General features: G+C 33.5%; 1 protein-coding gene across 1 annotated transcript in view; it reads left to right on the top strand.

The window, feature by feature from the left end:
• Positions 1-20125, top strand: part of EYS (eyes shut homolog) — a gene marked incomplete at both ends in the record, with an annotated part of 1618725 nt that overhangs the window by 490603 nt on the left and 1107997 nt on the right. The window contains 3 exons of the mRNA XM_080805925.1: positions 9999-10258; positions 19302-19398; positions 19592-19699. Of these exons, the coding sequence (XP_080662051.1) occupies positions 9999-10258; positions 19302-19398; positions 19592-19699 (465 nt within the window). The remainder of the gene's footprint in view (positions 1-9998; positions 10259-19301; positions 19399-19591; positions 19700-20125) is intronic.

Raw genomic sequence — 20125 nt, 5'->3', positions numbered from 1 at the left:
ACCAATGTTCTCAGGAACAGGGAAAATGAGGAGTTCGGTACTAGGTTGAATAACATCCACTAGCACATATAGTTAATAATATAGTATTGTACACTTTAAAATATGTTAAGAGGATAGATCTCGTGGTAAATGTTCTTACACAAAATACACACACACACACACACACACACACAAGAACACAAGAAAGTTTTGGAAGAGATATGTATGTTTATTACCTTGATAATGATGATGATATCACAGTTGTGTGCATATGTCCAAACTCATCAAGATATAATCACTAAAGGTGTGCAATTTTTGTGTGTATCAACTATACCACTATACCTGTCTATAGAGGTAAATGAATAAATGAAAGAAGAAGGAAAGAAGGGAGGGAGGGAGAGAGGGAAAGAAGGAGAGAAGAAAGGAAGGGAGGCAGGGAAAATTTACCTGAATATCCTCAGATATATTCACTTCTTATAAGTTCTATAAAATGCTACTTAGGATTCTAATTAGCTTCTTTTCTGGGGATAAATTATAAAAGGATGAGTAGTAAGTTCTAACACCTACCTCTGCAGCTGGTCCACAGTCCATAACTAATATACTTCATTTCTCTCCTCCCAATTCACTTTATATTCTCTTTACCATCAACTGGAATATCTCTGGTCTTGCTCTAACCCTAGAAGTCTATGTAATAATTCGTCTCCTGGGGTTTGCCATCACTAGTACCACTAATAAAGCAAATACTACAGGACTTGTTGAGTTTTGTAGTGCAAAAGACATATCTCCTTGCACTTTGGCCTGAACCTGTTACCAAGTCTTCTGCTCTGGGATTCATTTAAAGTGGCCAGGCATTTATATCCCTAGGTCAGTGGGTTAGGGCAATATTTCTGCCATTATAAAAAAGAATCCTTCCAAGTGTTGCACTTCCCTTTTAGTGGTGTATGGTATAAGATACACTAATTTGTCTTTAGTGTATGAAGTATAACATGAAATGATTTGTCCTTAATTTGAAAGAGCTATCCCAGCATGCTCTAGAACATTGGATCTCTAAAAACTTTGTTTGGAATAGGACCTTGAGTCTTCGTAAAGTTTATCTGTCACCACCTGGAACATGTGTATCTTCACAAGCTTTTCATCCTATTTGCCATTTATTGCTCATCCAGTTTGAGTAACATAATAATAAATAATGTCATAAATATTATGGATTAGTGTGACTGTTCTGCAGAATTTCCAGACAGTCCAGTTATGTTCAAATTATATTATGATACAGTGGGAGAGATAATGTAATCTTGTGATCTTAGATGTATACTATATTCTGTTCCAAATGAATGTACGCTATTTCTGACCCTCCTGTCTAATAGGAAAAGAAAAGAAAAGCATTCTGCATACTTGGCCACATACTGTGTATCTGAGGCAGTGTTATTCTGCTTGATCAAATATGGTATCTAGAACAATGGCAGCAGTTGAACTACTGCTTGGTTAAGCCTGAGTTGTCCGTTGTCATTGTCATCTTCAAAGTGATGTATATATTTTTGTAGGGACCAGTCTGGTGAATGGAGGGGAGAAATGATAGGGAACCTACCTTTCTCCTCAAAGGTGGCACATTTCTGCTTTTCCCCTAGGGTGCTCGGTTATTTTTAATTTATGTTCCTGGCTGGGGAGTGGGAGTTTAGGGAAGAGAGAGGTTTAGTGGCTCCAATTAACATTTTAAAAAAAAAAATGTATTTATTTATTTGACAGATAGAGAGAGAGAGAGAGAGAGACAACAAGAGAGGGAATACAAGCAGGGGAAAGGGAAAAACAGCCTTCCCGCCAAGCAGGGAGCCAGATGCAAGGCTGGATCCCAGTACCCTGGGAACATGATCTGAGCCAAAGGCAGCCTCTTAAAGACTGAGCCACCCAGGTACTCCCCAATTAACATTCTTTTTTTTTTTTTTTTTTAGATTTTTTATTTATTTATTTGGCAGAGAGAGATCACAAGTAGACAGAGAGGCAGGCAGAGAAAGAGAGGGGGAAGCAGGCTCTCTTCCGAGCAGAGAGCCCGATGCGGGACTCGATCCCAGGACCCTGAGATCATGATCTGAGCCGAAGGCAGTGGCTTAACCCATTGAGCCACCCAGATGCCCCCCCCCAATTAATATTCTTTATAATTCTAATCCCCAGGCAAAAAAAAAAAAAAAATGGCGTGAAAGTTCTACCAACTAAAAATTAAGTCTGTTTCAAGTATGTATTTACAGCCTGGGAAATGTCAGTTGGAACTAGTGGACCCACTGGGCTACGCCTGGGTCAGGTACATTTATTCCCTTGCTTCCATATGCCTCCATTCTCAAACGAGGGCAATGAAACTTATGAAACTTAGATTTCAGTGTTATGTTGAAAGTCCAACATCCTTGAAATGTTTGCCATTCTTCCTCCTAAATGTAGTTACAAAAGTAATATGACTGTAGATCTTGTTGGTGGAATCATTGCTATATCTTGTTGTGGTGTTACAGTGTGTTTTCTCCTGGGCACCTGGCCTCTCTTTCAACTAGTGGTTTTGAGTTCTGAAATCTGGGCAAAGGATCATCATATTTAGTTGGGGAGGCTGCCCTCATCCTCCTCATTATCCAGTCTTGATTTATTTTGATTATGTAAATTGAAGAATATCCTTGTCTACTAATCTGTCTTGCTTCTAGAGGCAATGCGTTTTATGACATATAACCATGGCTCTCTGAGGATCAGAACCCGCTTTCTACCTCTCTAATGTTAGTGATCATTATAATTTTACCCTATTTGCTCTAAAGATTATGTGCCATTACCTAGTCCTTTGAAATTCCCCCAATCCTGTTAACTCCACAAGAAGCCAATTTTGGTAACAGTATCTCCTATAATCAGTCTTTGTGTGCGAAGGACGACTAAGATTCTCAATGAAGTTCATGCTCCTCTGAAAAGCATATGTATTACCACTTTGATAAAAAAGAGTGGCCTCCACATCCTCTTACAGAATAAGACCAGTCTTGTGTCCTTACATAAAATACATAGTTTAGCATGCTTATTTTTCTGAGCTTTTGATTTTTTTCCCCACTGTTTACTATAGTAATTCTGGTATTTCTTCCTTAGTTATTATGGGGCATCAATTTACGCAAGCTTCCAAGGACTGACTGACCAAATGCCAGGAAGGGTCCAGTCAAGAAATAGGATCATACATACAGATAACTTCCACATAGCTTGTATAAGACAGGGGACCCTGAAGTGACATTTTTTATAAGAGATTTCTCCACTTCTCCTTCCTTCTCCCTTTTTCTCTTTTCTCATCTCTATTCCCCTTATTTATTCCTATAATCTCATACCTCCTTTAAGAAGAAACGAAAGGCAGTGTGAATATTATCTAGATTATTTTAAAGGAGATATTTTAAGTTTTAATGGAAAATGGGTCCATAATAATTTTTATATCTGTAAATACTTATTAGCTTTCCTCTTAAGTATATTTATTTCACATATTTTTTGCATTGGCTAACCAAAATTGTGCTGCAGTCCATAATTATATTATATGCATACAACCTTAGAACTAAGAATGCATGATTAGTGGGGCACCTGGGTGGCTCAGTGGGTTAAAGCCTCTGCCTCCGGCTCAGGTCATGATCCCAGGGTCCTGGGATCGAGCCCCACATCGGGCTCTCTGCTCAGCGGGGAGCCTGCTTCCTCCTCTCTCTCTGCCTGCCTCTCTGCCTACTTGCGATCTCTATCTGTCAAATAAATAAATAAAATCTTTAAAAAAAAAAAAAAAAAAAAAGAATGCATGATTAGTAATTAGGGTATAAATTGCTGATACATATATACATCAAATACAAACACACATTTTATAACAGATATAGCTTTTATTATACTGCTAGTCCCAACAACAAACTAAAGATTTATTTCATTTCTTATTTGGTTATAATACATTTTCAAAATGTATGAAAGTACTTAGGCTTTTGCTTGCTCAGTTGATTTTCTTTTGAAACTTAAAGTCTGACATTTATTAAATTTGGAGTTTAAAATGTTTCTCCCTGTAAAACTTCTGACATAATGCACATTTATGAATTATTTTTCAAAATGTTCATAAATTTGTTTAAATTCCATATCTCAGTACTTTCATTTCTTTAAATAACACTCTGCTTCTTATTTTGTATTCTAAATGTCTGTCTCCTAGTCAAACTGTACTTGAAAGAAAAAGAATATATGTAGAGATTTTATGATTTTATAAGCTCTCCAACTGTATTTAAAATGTTATAGGGGCACCTGGGTGGCTCAGTGGGTTAAACCTCTGCCTTCAGCTCGGGTCATAATCTCAGGGTCCTGGGATCGAGCCCCGCATTGGGCTCCCTGCTCGGCGGGGAGCCTGCTTCCCCGTCTCTCTCTGCCTGCCTTTCTGCCTACTTGTGATCTGTCTGTCTGTCAAATAAATAAATAAAATCTTTAAAAAAATAAAATAAAACAAAATAAAATGTTATATATATATTACATATATGTTATATTATATTTTATATTTATTTTTATATCTATTTTAATATGTTATATATATATTTTTAAATGCAGATTGAATAGTGTTTGAACACAGTGTATATGCTTTATATTATACATTCTCATTCACATGCATATGTATATTTAGATAAAAATTTAAAGAGTAAAAAGGTACAACTATAAATTTATCTGAATATTTAGAAAATTATACTTAAAAGCAAACTTACATGGACTTGTCCAAAGGATCCATTTTGGGAAAAACCAAGAGCCAGAAACAATATTTCCTTGCTCAGGAAAACTGACACGTCATCAATTTATTTTGTTTATACACACATGCTGTCAAAACAGAAAAATGAATTTAAAGATATTAAATTTATACATTTTAAATATAAACAGGTTATGATTAAAGGTGAATCATGCAGTTATTCATGTTATTCATGTTTGTAGTATTAGCCATATTCCTGTATTGTAGTATTAGCCATATTCCTGTATCAATAGGTAAACCCAGAGAATGGTAGCTTCAACTATCTTGTATTCAGCCTTTTTTGCAACTATTTTATTCTACCTTATTTAGATTGTTATTAAAAAAGTCACTTTCTTTTTTTTAAATTCACTTTCAAGATTATTTTCTTATGTTTGTTCTAGCTTTAAAAAAAAACCTGCTAAAATCTGACCATCTATCTCAGTGACAAATGTCCCACTCTTACATTTCTGTATTATGATTATTATGGCAAAAATGTGCATCTGCTTTTACTGTCCAACATTGAGTTGGCTTTAAGTGTATGAATTTTGGCTTTTCTCCCAAATACAACATGCACTTCACCAGATCTTCTTCAGGTTTTAAATGTGAATGTACTAGAGGTTTGACCCAATGCATTTTGTATTTCTGCTTGGCTGACACTTCAGCTTCTTGCTATGAAATGAGGAATCCCTTCAATCTTGAAAAACCCTAGAATTATTTTTGGAGATGCTGATCAACAACTTGAATTCAACAACTCTGAAAAAGTCTGTTGATCAACTGTTTTTTTCACACAGCATAGAGATTAAATCATGTAGGATACTTGAATGCATAGATAATTTAAATAGAATTTTCCAAGGAAATATCCAAATAGTTCATTTACATCAAAATGTACATTGCTTAAAAAAATACAGAAAATAGTTCCTTCAGTATAGATAAATTATTTATAAGTTGTCTATAAATAGATGAATAGTATGTGTCCCAAATCATAAAGTGTATATCATTATAAATGTTTGTAAAATATATATACACATATATGTATAAATGAGGCTTGATAGACTAAATAGAAAGATCATTTTTTATTAATATTAAAATAGAATTCCTTGAATTCATGAGAGCACATGCTCAATCTCTTCACCCTTAAAAAACACATAAAAGAAAGAATTGTTTTTACCAATCAAGTGCTTGTAGGTGTTCTGACTAGTATGATTTTTTTTCCTACTTATTCTTTGCCATATAGGGGATGTTTTATAAAATATAGATTCAATATAAAATATTGAAGAGTATATCACACAATATAGAGGGACTGTCCTATATTTTTAATGAATTAGCTTTATATGTTTGTATAAAAAGGCCAATGTTAAATTTATTTGACACTAATTTATTGCTGATAATAGCTGTTAGGATGGTTCTTGAATTTTTATCACACAAGCCTTGATTTTTCTAGAGTTCACTATTTGAATTTCTTACCACATATAGGACAGCATCTTAAATCATGCAGTTAAGTGAGTATATATTAAGCATCAGTACCCTCCCCTCTTCTCCCATCTTCATTGTCATTTCCTATCTCACTGAATGGCACCATTGTCTTTCTAATACTGAAGCTAAAATCCACCAAAACTCCCCATTACTTACTCTTCCTCATCAACTTATACTAATATTGTCCAAATCTTCTCCAGTCTATATCAGAAATGTAGTTCAAATATGGTATACTTAATTAATGCCTTTGCTTAGGTCCTCATAATCTCTTACCAAAAATAAAACAATAGCTTCCTGAATGATCTTCATGCTACCAGGTTCCCCCTATTTTATCCATCTTCTGCTCTCCATAGCGACCTGATTGTGTCTCTACCATATTTAAAGGCAACAGGAAAACGTTAATATTTTCAAGGGTAGAATGCAAAGGAAAGTAGTTTCACTGTTATTGCTATAGTTTTCAGCCTCACCCTACTGTAACTTTTTAGGCTGTTTCCATTGTTTCATTTCACCTATATCAGTCTTTTCTATGTCTTACATTTTTACACTTTCATGATGCTCTTTAGAATGGACTTTGGTCCTGTTTTCTACTTTTAATTTTACTAATAAAATAAGTGGTTTACTTGAGATAAATTTTACCAGTGTAAGTGACCTAAGTGGTTTTCCACATTTTTTTTCCCAAAAGGATCGCAGTGATCAAGAGTATACTAGTGATCATTGTGCAATTCATTATTATTTTTTTAAAGATTCTATTTATTTATTTGAGAGGGAGAGCGAGAAAGAGAGAGAGGGCACTAGTGTGAATTGGGGGGAGGGGATAGGTGGAGAAGGAGAAGCAGACTCCCTGCTGAGAAGGGAGCCTGATGCAGGGCTAATCCCAGGATCCTGAGATCATGACCTAAGCCATACTGTGCCACCCAGTGGCACATACTATTACCCATACTATTACCCCTAATACATGATTGATATAGTTTTTTTAGTGGTATACCTGATGAGATAACTGAATGAATGAACAAATAGGTGAATGGATAAAACAATAAAATAAAGAATGAATGATTTAGCTGATTAGCCTGTATTTTTTATTTCTTTTTTATGTGCCCTTAACTTTTTAAGACATTAAAAATATAATAATACTATTTTATATTTATGTTCTTATCATTCTTTTTTGTCTTCCAATTTCAATTGGGATTTTATTTTGCATACAAGTAATGGTGAATGTTAATATTGAGTAAATTAATTAGTAAAAGAAGAGAGTCTTTTCAGTTATGTATATTGTGATATTTGTATTTATAAGTTTATAACCAAAAAAGCTGGCATACTTATACAAAAAAAGTATATAAATATTGTCAAATAATATTTAGTCATTGAGTATCAATATTTAAGGTGAGGTAAACATATAGAATGGTTAATATTTAGAAATGTGAATCAATTAAGATTTTGAAGTTAATGATTTTTTTTTTGAATACTCCTTTGTCCTATTTTATAACAATGAAATCTACTTTATTTTCTATTGTTAGTTTTGGTTCTTTCAGTCAACATGCAAGAACTGAAATGTTGTTCTTAGAAGGAATTCAATGTATTTTATGCCAGTGAATTTTTGGTTATCTCACTAGGAAGACAGCAAATTAGAATATACTAGTCTACCTTTAAGTACATTAAATTCATTTTCAAGTATTTACTACTGGAAATTGTATATTCAAAAAGTCATAGAGTACGTGTTTTGGTTTGTTTGGTATTTCAATCCATAAAAATTCTGCTTCTAGCTGTGAGTTTGGAAAATCCTGCCAGTTCATACTAAATCCTGAAATTATTTCATGATACAAACTAAAAACCAGATTGGAGCTCTCACATAAAACGTGTTTTTTTCCATCCATCAGAGACTAGTTTCTCTGACATATATAAAAGCAGATTCAAATATGTAAATGTATAGGTCTGATTGTTCGTTATAAATAGTGACTTTGTTATTTAGAACTTTATTTTCTACAAATATCCATTCATCTCCAGAGGCCTCATCTTGGCATCATCAGTCCTATTGACATATGGCCAGATGCTTTCCTGAGGATTTGATCCTTGTAAGGACACCACATGAAATCTTGGGCCACCTGTTATTTGAGAAGATAAAACAAACAGTCAGCACATATGTTAAATATTCAAGTATTATTGGTTACTCACAGGGAACTCTTTTAAAGTAGTCAAGTTGAAATTATGTACTCATGAAAGAATACAAGAAAAAGAAAAATATTTATGCAATACCACTTAGAAGTAAAGCTACTTTAAGTAAAGTAAATGCACTGAAGCTATTTTGCTGGGATTTGATATATTTAATTTTAACATTGTTTCACAATATATTGGATAGTTTTATAACTGAAACCTTTAAGAAAGAGAAAATTAAAGGAAAGAAAATAGAGAAACTTGAAGGAAGAGTCCTAGGCTTCAGATCCCAAGTTTGCCAACCAGGTGACTTTGGATAAGTCATTTTTCTCCTTTGCACTTCTGGCTATCTCATCTATAAAGTGAGAATTAAAAACAAAAAAACCAAAACAAACAAACAAAAAACCTCTCCTACTTATTTCAAAGCATTATTGGAGGTATCAAATTGAATAAGGCATTTGACCATTTTAAAATAAGATGTGATTGACAAATAAATGAAAAGTACCACTAGAAATTAAAGCAATCCTCATTGTTGAGATGTATATTTTATTTAAAATTCTTTTTAAAATTTAAAATTTAAAATTTCAATTAAAAATTGCTTTTTAAAATTCCGTGACAGCACCTAACTACCACCATAGGTAGGTAGGCATTGTTGCTATCAGGCACTATAAATACTTTTCATTCATTATATCATTTAATCTTTATAATAATTCTCTGAGATTACCAATTTCATTAAGCTCTTTGATCTTCAATTTCCCAAATGAAAGAATTCAGGTAAGCCTATATGATCCCAACTGAAGATCGTATATCAATTAATGTTTATAATATTTTTAGCATATATTATATACATGAGAATATGGAGATTCAGATTCACACTGGGGAGCCAGAAGTTTAATTAGTGGAGGCTAATCACGGAAATGTTTATAATTTTTATTTATAAAAACTTCTAAAGAGTATGACAAGCAAATTGTTATGTGCAGGATTAGTAAATAACTGATAGTATAGTGCTCTTTGAACTCAGTAATTTCTGAGAGAATGACAGATGCTAGATAGTTGATAGTTAGACTGAGCTAGAGTCTGTGAGGTACAGACAAGATCCAAACGCTTTACTTTTCATTTATTTGATTTCTCTTCAGTTTTCCGACATTATTCAAATATTAGAGAAAAGATGTTTTTAAAAGCAGGCAAAAACCGGAATGAAATCCAGATGCTTAGCATAAAGGAACACCTTGTTATAAATACTCTGGTGATTACAAGCATAACATGTTGCTAAAGATATTGAATTAAATATCATCTCAGTCTTTTAAACAGTGAAAATTATTTTACATAAAAGAAATAATTGAGGAAGTTTTCTCAATTGGTAATTAAACTCAATAGTTGTGAAAATTGAAATTGGTAGCATGGTTGTTCTCTTATCTGTTTCAGTGGCCTACTATGTTAGGAATTTACCAAATGCTTCTTAAATCTTATTTTAGCCATTGCAGTGAGTCTTGCAACAATATACATTGAAATGTCTCAGGAAATTAGGCAAATAATGTTTTTAAAGTATGTATAATTTCTTAATCTTGTCATAAATAAAAATGCCACATATTAGTTCAGTGTAATAATTCATTAAAATGCAAAGAATAAGCTTGAAACAGTACTATTCATACTTCTTAAAATTTTATTTCAGCTGTGAGTGTACATCTGGATGGACTGGACAAAACTGTAGTGAAGAAATAAATGAATGTGACTCTGACCCATGCATGAATGGAGCTCTTTGTCATGAGTCTACCATTCCTGGGCAATTTGTATGCCTGTGTCCACCCTTTTATACTGGAAAATTTTGCCATCAACACTATAACCCTTGCGATCCACTCAGTGACCCTTGCAGAAACAACTCAACATGTTTGACTTTGGTAGATGGCACTCATTACTGTGTGTGTAGAGAAGGTAAGAGCTTATATTTGTTTTAATTTTTTTTTCACTTTTTGTTTGTTTGGTTTATTTTGTTTTTATGAGATTATGGCTCCTTAAAAATGGGTGAGAGAAAACTTACATATATTGGAGAATTAAGGATTATTTGACTCCAAATTTAGGTATTAGAGAAATAATCTAAAAAGTTAGCCTAACTAGTATGGTGAGAAGGGGCGATGGGGGGCGGAGAGAGGGACAAAACTTTGTAGTTTGGGGCCTTTTTTGTTTGTTTGTTTTAAAGAAATTTCCCATTGTTTATTAACAGCTTCTTTTTCCTGAATAATCTTGTTTATGTAGTGTTCCTAATAATAGCTGTTAGAAATGAGCATAGATAGAATCTAGGGTAATCAAATGCTTCACTGTAACTTTTTTCATGGACTTATCTATGAACACCACTTAGTTCCACTTTGGTGGCTAAGCCAGTGTCATGTGCCTCTGGTGGCTACTTTGTACCATAAAATAGAGTCTGTGAAGGGGATAGAGAACGGGCAGATTAAAGAGCATTATTGACACTCCTGAATCCAGCTGTTCCTGAAGCAAGTTACTTCTGGTTTTCTGGGTCATATCAGCCAATAATAACTTACACTATTTGAAAGATGCTTGATTAGGATCTCTTCAGATGTAACTGAAAGAGGTCTGATTAGTGCACAGGTGATCTATATAAATGTTTACTGCTCATGTGCTGCTTGCTTCTGAAGAGCTATTACCATCTTCAACAGGAATGCCTCTGCCATAAAACTCGCACATTGTAGGTTTTCAGTGTAACAGGAGTGTGTCATAAGAACAATATAAAAATCACACTGTGTGTAAGAGTCTACAACTAATATTTAGTTTCTAATACCAACTCATGGCTTCATGTCTCTTTCCTTGTTACTTATTCTACTAGAAAAGAGGTTTATTAAAGATAAGGGCAATACTTATTTACTCTTCTGTCCCAAAAGATCAGCTTAGACTATACCAGTTAATTGGTATCTTAGTCAAAGCTGTTCCTATTTGTTTTTATAAGCCTCTAGGACTTCCTGAGGTATAGGATAATTATAAGCCTATAGAGGCAAGTCCTTGAATGTATGTACATGACAAAAACTTCTGGACCTTCTGAGGGATTGGAACTATAAACTGGAGAGCCATTAGTAATTGTTTTTGCAAAAATGACATGGGCTTTATAAAGCAAATAATGCGGGCATACAAGGCATGTGGATGGACACATGTTTGCAGGAATGTGTCAGGAAAAGCAAGATAGGAAAAAATGTGAGGGGGACATTTGATACCCTGCAAACCTCAGTAATTATAAAGTACATAAATTAGGTGGATAATTTCCTTTTAACAAACATTGAGAGTGAAACTTTTTGAAATAGTATTCAGTAGCAGGGGAGGAGCTAATTTATTCAGCATAAATATCCATAATGCTTTACTTAGCACACTAATATTCTCAGAATCATAAGTCATATTTAATCAGAGATAGTAGCATATTTCTTCAATTAAAATAAAACTTCCTCTATTTTCACCAAAAATAGTTTTCTACAAGGTGAGCATGTCTTTTGATGCAAAAATTTTGATAATTTATGTGCAATTAATAAATGCATTTAATGAATTTATATAATCTAGTAAGATTCCTGTCCTGTTGTGGGGTGAGGGGAAAAAAGTTCAGAGATATCATAAAACCTTATCAACAACTATCAAACTAGTAATAAGATTTTCCAGCTTCACGAGCATCACAAAAATATCCTGAGAATAATTTAGATTTCACCATTGTATATTAGTAAAATCTTGTTTGTCTTCTTGGAACTTCATCATTATACTTAAGGCTTTCAGAGAAATATGACCATTTCAAATTAATGCTTTGGATACAGTAGCAGGTGGGCACAATGAATCATGTGTTTGTCACTTTCTAATTATGATTCAGCACAAAGAGATATGTGAAGAGTACATTGTTTCTGTTTTGCAAGTGTGTGTATATATATACATATATATACACATATACATATATATATTTGAAATTGAAAAATATTTCTAAACCTAAGAAATTATAGAACTAAGTTTCTGTAAATGAGATCTAACTACTATACAAAATGTTTACTTACTGTTGCCTTTAGTTGTTCAACCTCTGTAGCAGATCGATAACTAAAGCCTGTGACATTGCTTGAAAAAGCTACCTCAGAATATTATAAAGAGGTTGACTGTGGAATATTTTAGACACTATGCTCTGAGTTATTTTAATACCTGTTGTTTGAAATAGGATCTACACCAAAGCCATTATATTATTTTTTAAGGAAAATATTCTAATCAAATTTCATTTTAAAAGTAGTGAAATTTTAAACCACAAAGAATTCCAAGACTTAACCTCTTTTACAGATACAGGATCTGGAAGCTCCACTGGAATTCTTTGCAAGCTGCTTGTGTTTGCCAAGTGACTAGAATATAGGGCATCACAAGAAAAGAGACTTAAGGCTTAAGGCCTTGGAGTTCAGCATATGCATTTTTGAAATTCTGTTCACGGCTATTAGTCAGCCTGTAGGGTCTGTCACAATTTAAATATGAATATAAATAAAATCCCAAAACCAGAGTAGTAATGTGACTATGTACTAATCAGCTAAATTATAAATGGCATTAAAATGCACCCTGAAGAACCAGCAACTCGAATAACCGATACTTTGATTTATGCCAAACTGAATGCTCACCAAGTAAACTATTTTGCTTAGTGTGATTGAAACTTATAGTCAAAACAATCTAATCCGTTTGGGTACAATGCGAGCTACTTAAAAATTATAGCTATAGTAAAACCCTAGAACTATGGTGATCATGTCTTGCAGGAGAAAGTAAGGGCTGTGCTTCTGTCTCCTGTTTAGAATGGAGGTGAGTTAATTTGGTCCCTGTGAGCATTGAACATTTTCTAGTGGAAAATAGGTAGACAGAAAAGCATTTAGCAGTAATAATTCAATACAGGTTTGTTTTATATAAAATGCTATTTGTTTAAACAATTTCTGTGGTTAAAAAAAATCACTGCTTTAGTAAGTATAAAAATAGCACATAGAAAGACAAATATAATTTCATAAGATTCCTAGAAGTAAATGGGATTTACACTAGTACCTTATAGTGTTAGTTTTTGGCAATTTAGTATGCAGTCAATTTACACACCTCAGCATTAATTTTATACTACACATTTTTTTTTTTTTTTGCCTCTCTGCAATATGCTCTGTATATAACACATGCCAGTCTTGTAACTGCATGTTGGTAGTGTTCTAGAAACTTAAAAAATGTATTCTTTATTAACTGATTCAGCAACCATTATTGATTTCCTACCATGTGTCAAGTCTTGAGGTTGGTTCTGGGGAAATTAAACATGGCAGAGACACACCCTCAGGGAATTTAAAGTTCAAGGAGAGACACATAAATTAACTAACCATTAAAGTACAGCATAGTAAGAGCTCTCTCTTACTTTGTGGATGCATACCTTACCTTTTTTATGTAGTGTGACAACTCTGAGTTATGTTCCACATGATTTCTAAGAGGATCCGCAGCAGCCTTGGAACCTTCATTGCCCACAGTAAACTAACCAGCTCATTAAGAGCCTTTCTCCCCTATTTTATTTCTCTGTTCTCTTGCAATAATTTCCAGGATCACCTTTCAAATAAGCTACTTGTATGCATATTATTACCTCATATTCTTATTTTGGGAAACTCAAACTAAGAGAGAAAACTTCATCTCTCTGGCAAATATGATTGATCCATGTCAGCATAGGACTGGAATGTTGGCATTCAGAACCTTTCCTTGGAATTGATGACAAGAGAAAAAAGCTTTCACTTTTTGCTAGAGTTTTAGAGTTGGTGCAGCCAACACCATGTTCCCTTCACATAGAGGTCTGAATGCAGTAGGAGAAATGTTTATGAAAGAACTGGTCCTGGCGGTTACTACGGTTCTTTCTTAAACTCTGAAAACTGTTAGGTATCCTTCCCAGCTAGGCTACTAGTAAATGACATTCCTTTTATAAGTTAGTATTTTTGTTTATAGGGTAAAAAGTCCTCAAAAGAGAACTATCTAATGTGTACAGTAAAGGGAAAGAGAATTAAGAACAAGAGTTGAATAAACCGAGTTCAACTTGCAGGCTGGTATAAATGGATTATAAGAATGATATGAGGGACCTGGGTGGCTCAGTCAGTTAAACGTCTCCCTTTGGCTCAGGTCATGATCCCAAAGTCCTGGGGTCAAGCCCTGCACTGGGCTCCCTGCTTGGTAGGGAGCCTGCTTCTTCTTTCCCCACTCCCCCTGTTTGTGTTCCCTCTCTCACTGTCTCTCTCTCTCTCTATCAAATAAATAAGATCTTAAAAAAAAAAAAAAAGAATGATATGAGGTTTACAGAGATAGAGAGGACTTTAGATAACATGCATGTTGATGCGTGTATAGCATGCAGTCAGTCTCCGTTATTAGCATATGTGTGTATATAGTGAGAGATCTAAAATCATCTTATGTTAAAAAATATTTATTTTCTACTATTTTCTTTAGGAAAGCTTCTTTATCTTTCTACTCTGAATTAGGTCTCAGTTTATAGGCAAGAACATCACACTATCCAATACTTTCGATTTAATTTGAAGGGCTTAGTTTCCAAATGTAGCCATTTCATCCATATGTCTCCAATGTGAAAGAAGCAAAAGTGTTGTTTTTTTTTTTTAAATGACACTTCACAAAGGATTAAAATGTGGCAAAGAGTGCTTGTAAAATGTCTTAGGAGAAGGAAAAATCAGATCATTTACATGTGCTATTGATTTATAATCAGGATTCTAAGCTCGATGGATTTGTAGTACCAGAGGAGGCAAGCAGTTGCACTTAAACACATTTATTACTCTGGTACATATACTATTATTATGGTAATGCCACATTACCTAAGGCGTATAATTCCAAATACCAAATAAATGTGTCACTTGACAATATAGTTTATCTAAATTAAAAATTACTCTTTTTGACAATTAAAAACATGTGCTTGTGTGGTAGCATGCGTCTACTAGGTTTAAATGGCTGCAGATATTTATACTAGGGAAATTCTTCAAAGAAAACATATATTGCTGCAAAATAACTTTAAATCATGTTAATTATTAGTTATATTTTAAAATATGAGCTTTTAGGGCACTTGGTGGCTCAGTTGTTAAGCGTCTGCCTTCAGCTCAGGTCATGATCCCAGAGTCCTGGGATTGAGGCCCACATCGGACTCCCTGCTCTGGGGGAAGGCTGCTTTTCCTTCTCTCACTCCCCCTGCTTGTGTTCCCTCTCTTTCTGTTTCTCTCTGTCAAATAAATAAACAATAATCTTTAAAATAAAATAAAATAAAATATGAGCTTTTATACTCATTTTTTAAAATTTTTTCTTAAAATCAGTGTTAAAAAACCTTATTAGGCCTATTAGAAATATTAGTTCTATCTTGTCATATTTCATAATGTTTGAATTTAATCTGCAACTGTTTTGTAATGGTTAATTTTTCAAGAATGCTAACATTTGTATCTCATGTTTTCAAATAAAAATAAAACAATATTTATTCTTTTTAAATAAAACAATATTTTAAAAAATTCTGACTCACCGAGAGAAATCTTTATTTTTTTCTTGTTTTCATAAAGCTTTAAAATCTAGGTAAATTAATTTTTTAATAAGAAAAAACAAAAATAATGCCTTTCTAATGCTTTTGAAAAAGGTCATTTTTTAATATTTTTAGTTTGTATTTTAAAATGTATGATTTTAACACTAACTTATTGAATACATGAAAGATATATCTAGTTTTTCCCTACTTACTTTCATTCCTAATTATTCCAAGTGGTATTACTTCTAATGTGAAAGTTGTCAAGGTCTAGATCGAATGACAAAATGTTTCCTCATAAAGTTTCATGAAATTCTGACTATTGTTAATGTACTTTGTTCTATGCCATCTCCTCTAGAGAATGAAATTTAAAAAAATGAAATTTTTTAGAAATAGAAAATATTAAGTGATTTTAAAAATTATACCTATAATCTACATTGATTTGGGTCCTAAACCTGAGTTTGGTAACTTATGAAATATTTTGGGGGATGGGAAGATGTAAAAATATTGATCAGTCACAGGCATTCTCTATGACAAGGTATAGCTAAGCAATTATAAGAAAAAGATAAGAGAATCCAAGACATTTGAGAATGTCCCATAATTTGTGTGTAAAGAACTCTATTGCAGTTAATAGAGTCAGCTGAATTCTGGATAGGGATAAAAAACAGGAGAGTAGCATAGAACAAATTCAATATACTTAAAGTTTTGACAGACTCTTAGCTGTCACTGCATATATTCAAAACAAATACCCTTCACACAAACAAATACTTCTAACACCAAGGACTATGGAAAGGGTAATATATATATATACACACATACATTTCTTTCTCCTTTAAATCCCCTGAACACAAGCTTTCTCAGCAAAACTTTGGTTTATTTTAAATGCAGTCCATGTCTACTTTATTTTTTTTCTCCCGATGTCTACTGCATTTTAGCAATCTAATTTCCTCAGCCCATTGACATATGTTGCTGGTTGGTAACAAAGCTCCATGCCAGAAATGTCAAACTAAATGAATAAGGCAGAATCACAGAAAACAAGGTTATTCTGTGAGTTTCCCGAGTTTGTAGGTTCTGAATGTTCTTCCGATTTATCAGCCCAGCTGAACTCAGGAGGGCACACTGGTACTACTTCTCCAGCTAGTCAAGGCCCCTGAGTCCCAGTGCCTCAAAGAACATTTCTAAGAAACATATTAGTGTCAAAATACCCTGCCTCCCAGAGAAAGCTAGTCATGCTAAAAATAGGAATGGTGTAATGCATCCAACTTTCTAAATCTTTAACTTGTAAAAAAACAAAAACAAAAACAAAAAACCCACAAACATTTAAAGGAAAAGCTTTTTATGTTATTTATAATTGTACTGTAACATTTATAATTTAAATATGATAGCAGTGGTGATTGATGAATGGTGAAATGTGTTGGAATTGTAACTCGCTTACCTAAAATTAAGAGAACCATATTAACTTGGAAATAACTCTTTAATTTTGTTTTTAATGGTGAGGATACAATACTGACTGCATGGGTGAAATTACAAGCGTGAAACTTCAGAGTTAAACTTGAAAGCTTTGATAACTAAGAAAAAAAATACGACAAATTAATAATGATACTTGACCTAAAGACTGCCTGATCTGCTAGACATGTGGGCACTATAGATTTAAGTGTTTCTTGGTGCATCTTTCTTCTTTTAACTCATCATCATCTCTATATTTAAAGCAAATTCCCTTTAGACACCATGTAGTTGGTTCTGCTATTTTATTTAGCCCGCTGACTCTGCCTTTTATTGAAAAAAAATTTTTAAACCACATTTGATGTAATTATTGATGTATATGGCTTTAAATGGATCATCTTGCTATTTGTTTTTACTTTCTGTAGTACTTGTATCTCTACTTTGTTCCTTTTTTACTCTTGCCTTCTTTAGTGGTAAGTAGTTTTTAGGTTTCTGTATTATCTCCTACGAAAGAGGCAGCCAGATTTTATAAGAGGTAATGCCCTCTTCCCAAACTCCAGGTAGAAGCAGGTTTGCCCCTTAACTTGGTGGTAGGCACCACAGAGAATGGCAGTGGCTTATAGCATGGTGTGAATGGATAAAGTAGGACTATCCCATGTTCTCCCGCGGAACTCTTAAGTGAGGAAGTACAGAGGATTTTCCACCCTGCAGTAGATGCCAAGCTAAAAGATCATGATATAGAAATAGAGATCAAGGAAGCTATGCTATATCATCTACATGCCAATATTCCAAGTGACTTGAAGCTTTCAACATGAAGAGATATTTGAAGATTGAAAGGAGAGACGTCATGAGGTGGTGTTAGGGAAGGAAGATGGCCATTTGCGTGTAACCCGCTCTTTCAGATCCCAGCCCATGTGTATGCAATAATAAATGCAGGTTTTGTAGAACAATTTGAATGACATTCTGTTCTTCAGACTAAAAAATCTGAGTAGATATTGTCATTTATAATATCATTGCAATTATTTGGTACTTAGTTATAGCACTGAAAAAGTAAGAGAAAGGAAAATCCTCTTTTTTCACTTATTTTCTAACTAGTATTGAAAAAAATATTAGCAAGAAAAATTAGTATAACAGAATATATTTTGTTTTATATAGTTATATATAATCAGGGAACTAATTGTTTAAATTATAAATATTAAAATATTTACTGTATTTTATTTTTTTAAGATTTTATTTATTTATTTGTCAGAGAGAGACAGAGGCAGGCAGAGGGAGAAGCAGGCTCCCTGCTGAGCAAAGAGCCTGATCGATCCCAGGACCCTGGGATAATGACCTGAGCCAAAGGCAGATGCTTAACTGACCAAGCCACCCAGGCATCCCTTTAATGTATTCAAAAACTGATATGCTGATTTTTTCTGACACAAATGTGTTTAAATAATTACAACTGCCTCTTACAAGTCTGTATAATTTTTTTCATGTTCTTTGTTATTTAAAAAAATATAACTGGCATGTGTTTAAATGGATGAGTGATTATGTAGCTATGAATCAAAATAATTTGTTTTCTTTGAATCATTTGGATATGGAAAGTAATTAAATAATTTGCCTCATCTGCTAACTGCCTTGAATAAATTTGATTGCTGAAGCTCAATTTTACTTTAAGATTGGCCATCACATTAATTCATTTGCTTTCCAGATTGTTTCATTTTTTCTTGTTCATTTAAGTATCTTAAAACAACAGCAACATTTGCAACACCCTATTTTCCCAAAGGATTTAGTAAAGTATTCCTCCCTTGATTCTTTCCTTTGAACTTGTTTATTAGAAACTAGCATAACTTTATTTATGTTATGTGAATTAGAGATGAGAAGCCAGAGATGAGGTATTTTCTTTCTTTATGTAATATATATTTTTTCTAAGCTTCCACTAAGAGCATTTTCTCCAGACTTTTTAGCACTGACTGATTTTCACACTCTAAAGTGCAGATTGCTCATCTATATCCATTTCATCTCTCCTTGCAGGATTTGAGGGTGAACATTGTGAAATTAACGTGGATGAGTGCTTTTCCCTTCCCTGTCAGAATTATGGTGACTGTGAAGATGGGGTCAACAATTTCAGGTAGAGAAAACCAAAAAAATAATGAGATAAAAGTTTATGCATCTAGATGCATCTAAACACATCCACGTTTATAATTTCAGTTGACAAATCGAACAACATTTCTGGTTATTAAAAATTTGCCATGCTACAGTTATTTGAAGCTTTGACTTTATGTGTTTATACTAATGGAGGTATTAAATTTCTTGTTTAAAAGATGTGTTTGCAGACCTGGGTTTTCTGGACCTCTATGTGAACTTGAAACAAATGAGTGTTCTTCTAGACCTTGCAAAAATAATGGAACCTGTGTGAATCTGGCAAACAGGTTAGAAGCTACATTTTACTTAATCAATTATTTTGTATATGATATTTAAAAAATAAAATGAGCATATATTTGCCTATCATTCAACTTGAGCAGAACCTTCCCAATATCCTTGTGCTTATCCCCAAGTACTCCTCTACTTTCCCTCCCACAACTGTATTGAATATCCTGAATTTTTCTGTTGAACAAAGACTTTATGTTTAAGTTTTTATTTAAGTTTCGGTTAGCGCAGTGTAATATTAGTTTCAGGCATATAATATACTGATACAACCCTTCCATACAACACCTGGTGCTCCTCACAAGTGCCCTCCTTCATCCCCATCACCTATCTGACCCATCTCTTGCCTTTATATATAGTATTAACTATTTGTATGCCTACCTCAACAAAACACTTAGTTTGCATTTAATATAACTGAAATAATATTGTGT

The sequence above is a fragment of the Martes martes genome (assembly GCF_963455335.1).
Source record: "Martes martes genome assembly, chromosome: 6".
Classification (NCBI taxonomy): domain Eukaryota; kingdom Metazoa; phylum Chordata; class Mammalia; order Carnivora; family Mustelidae; genus Martes; species Martes martes.
Note: the sequence above shows the minus strand (reverse complement) of the source record. Positions and strands in the feature narration are given on the sequence as shown.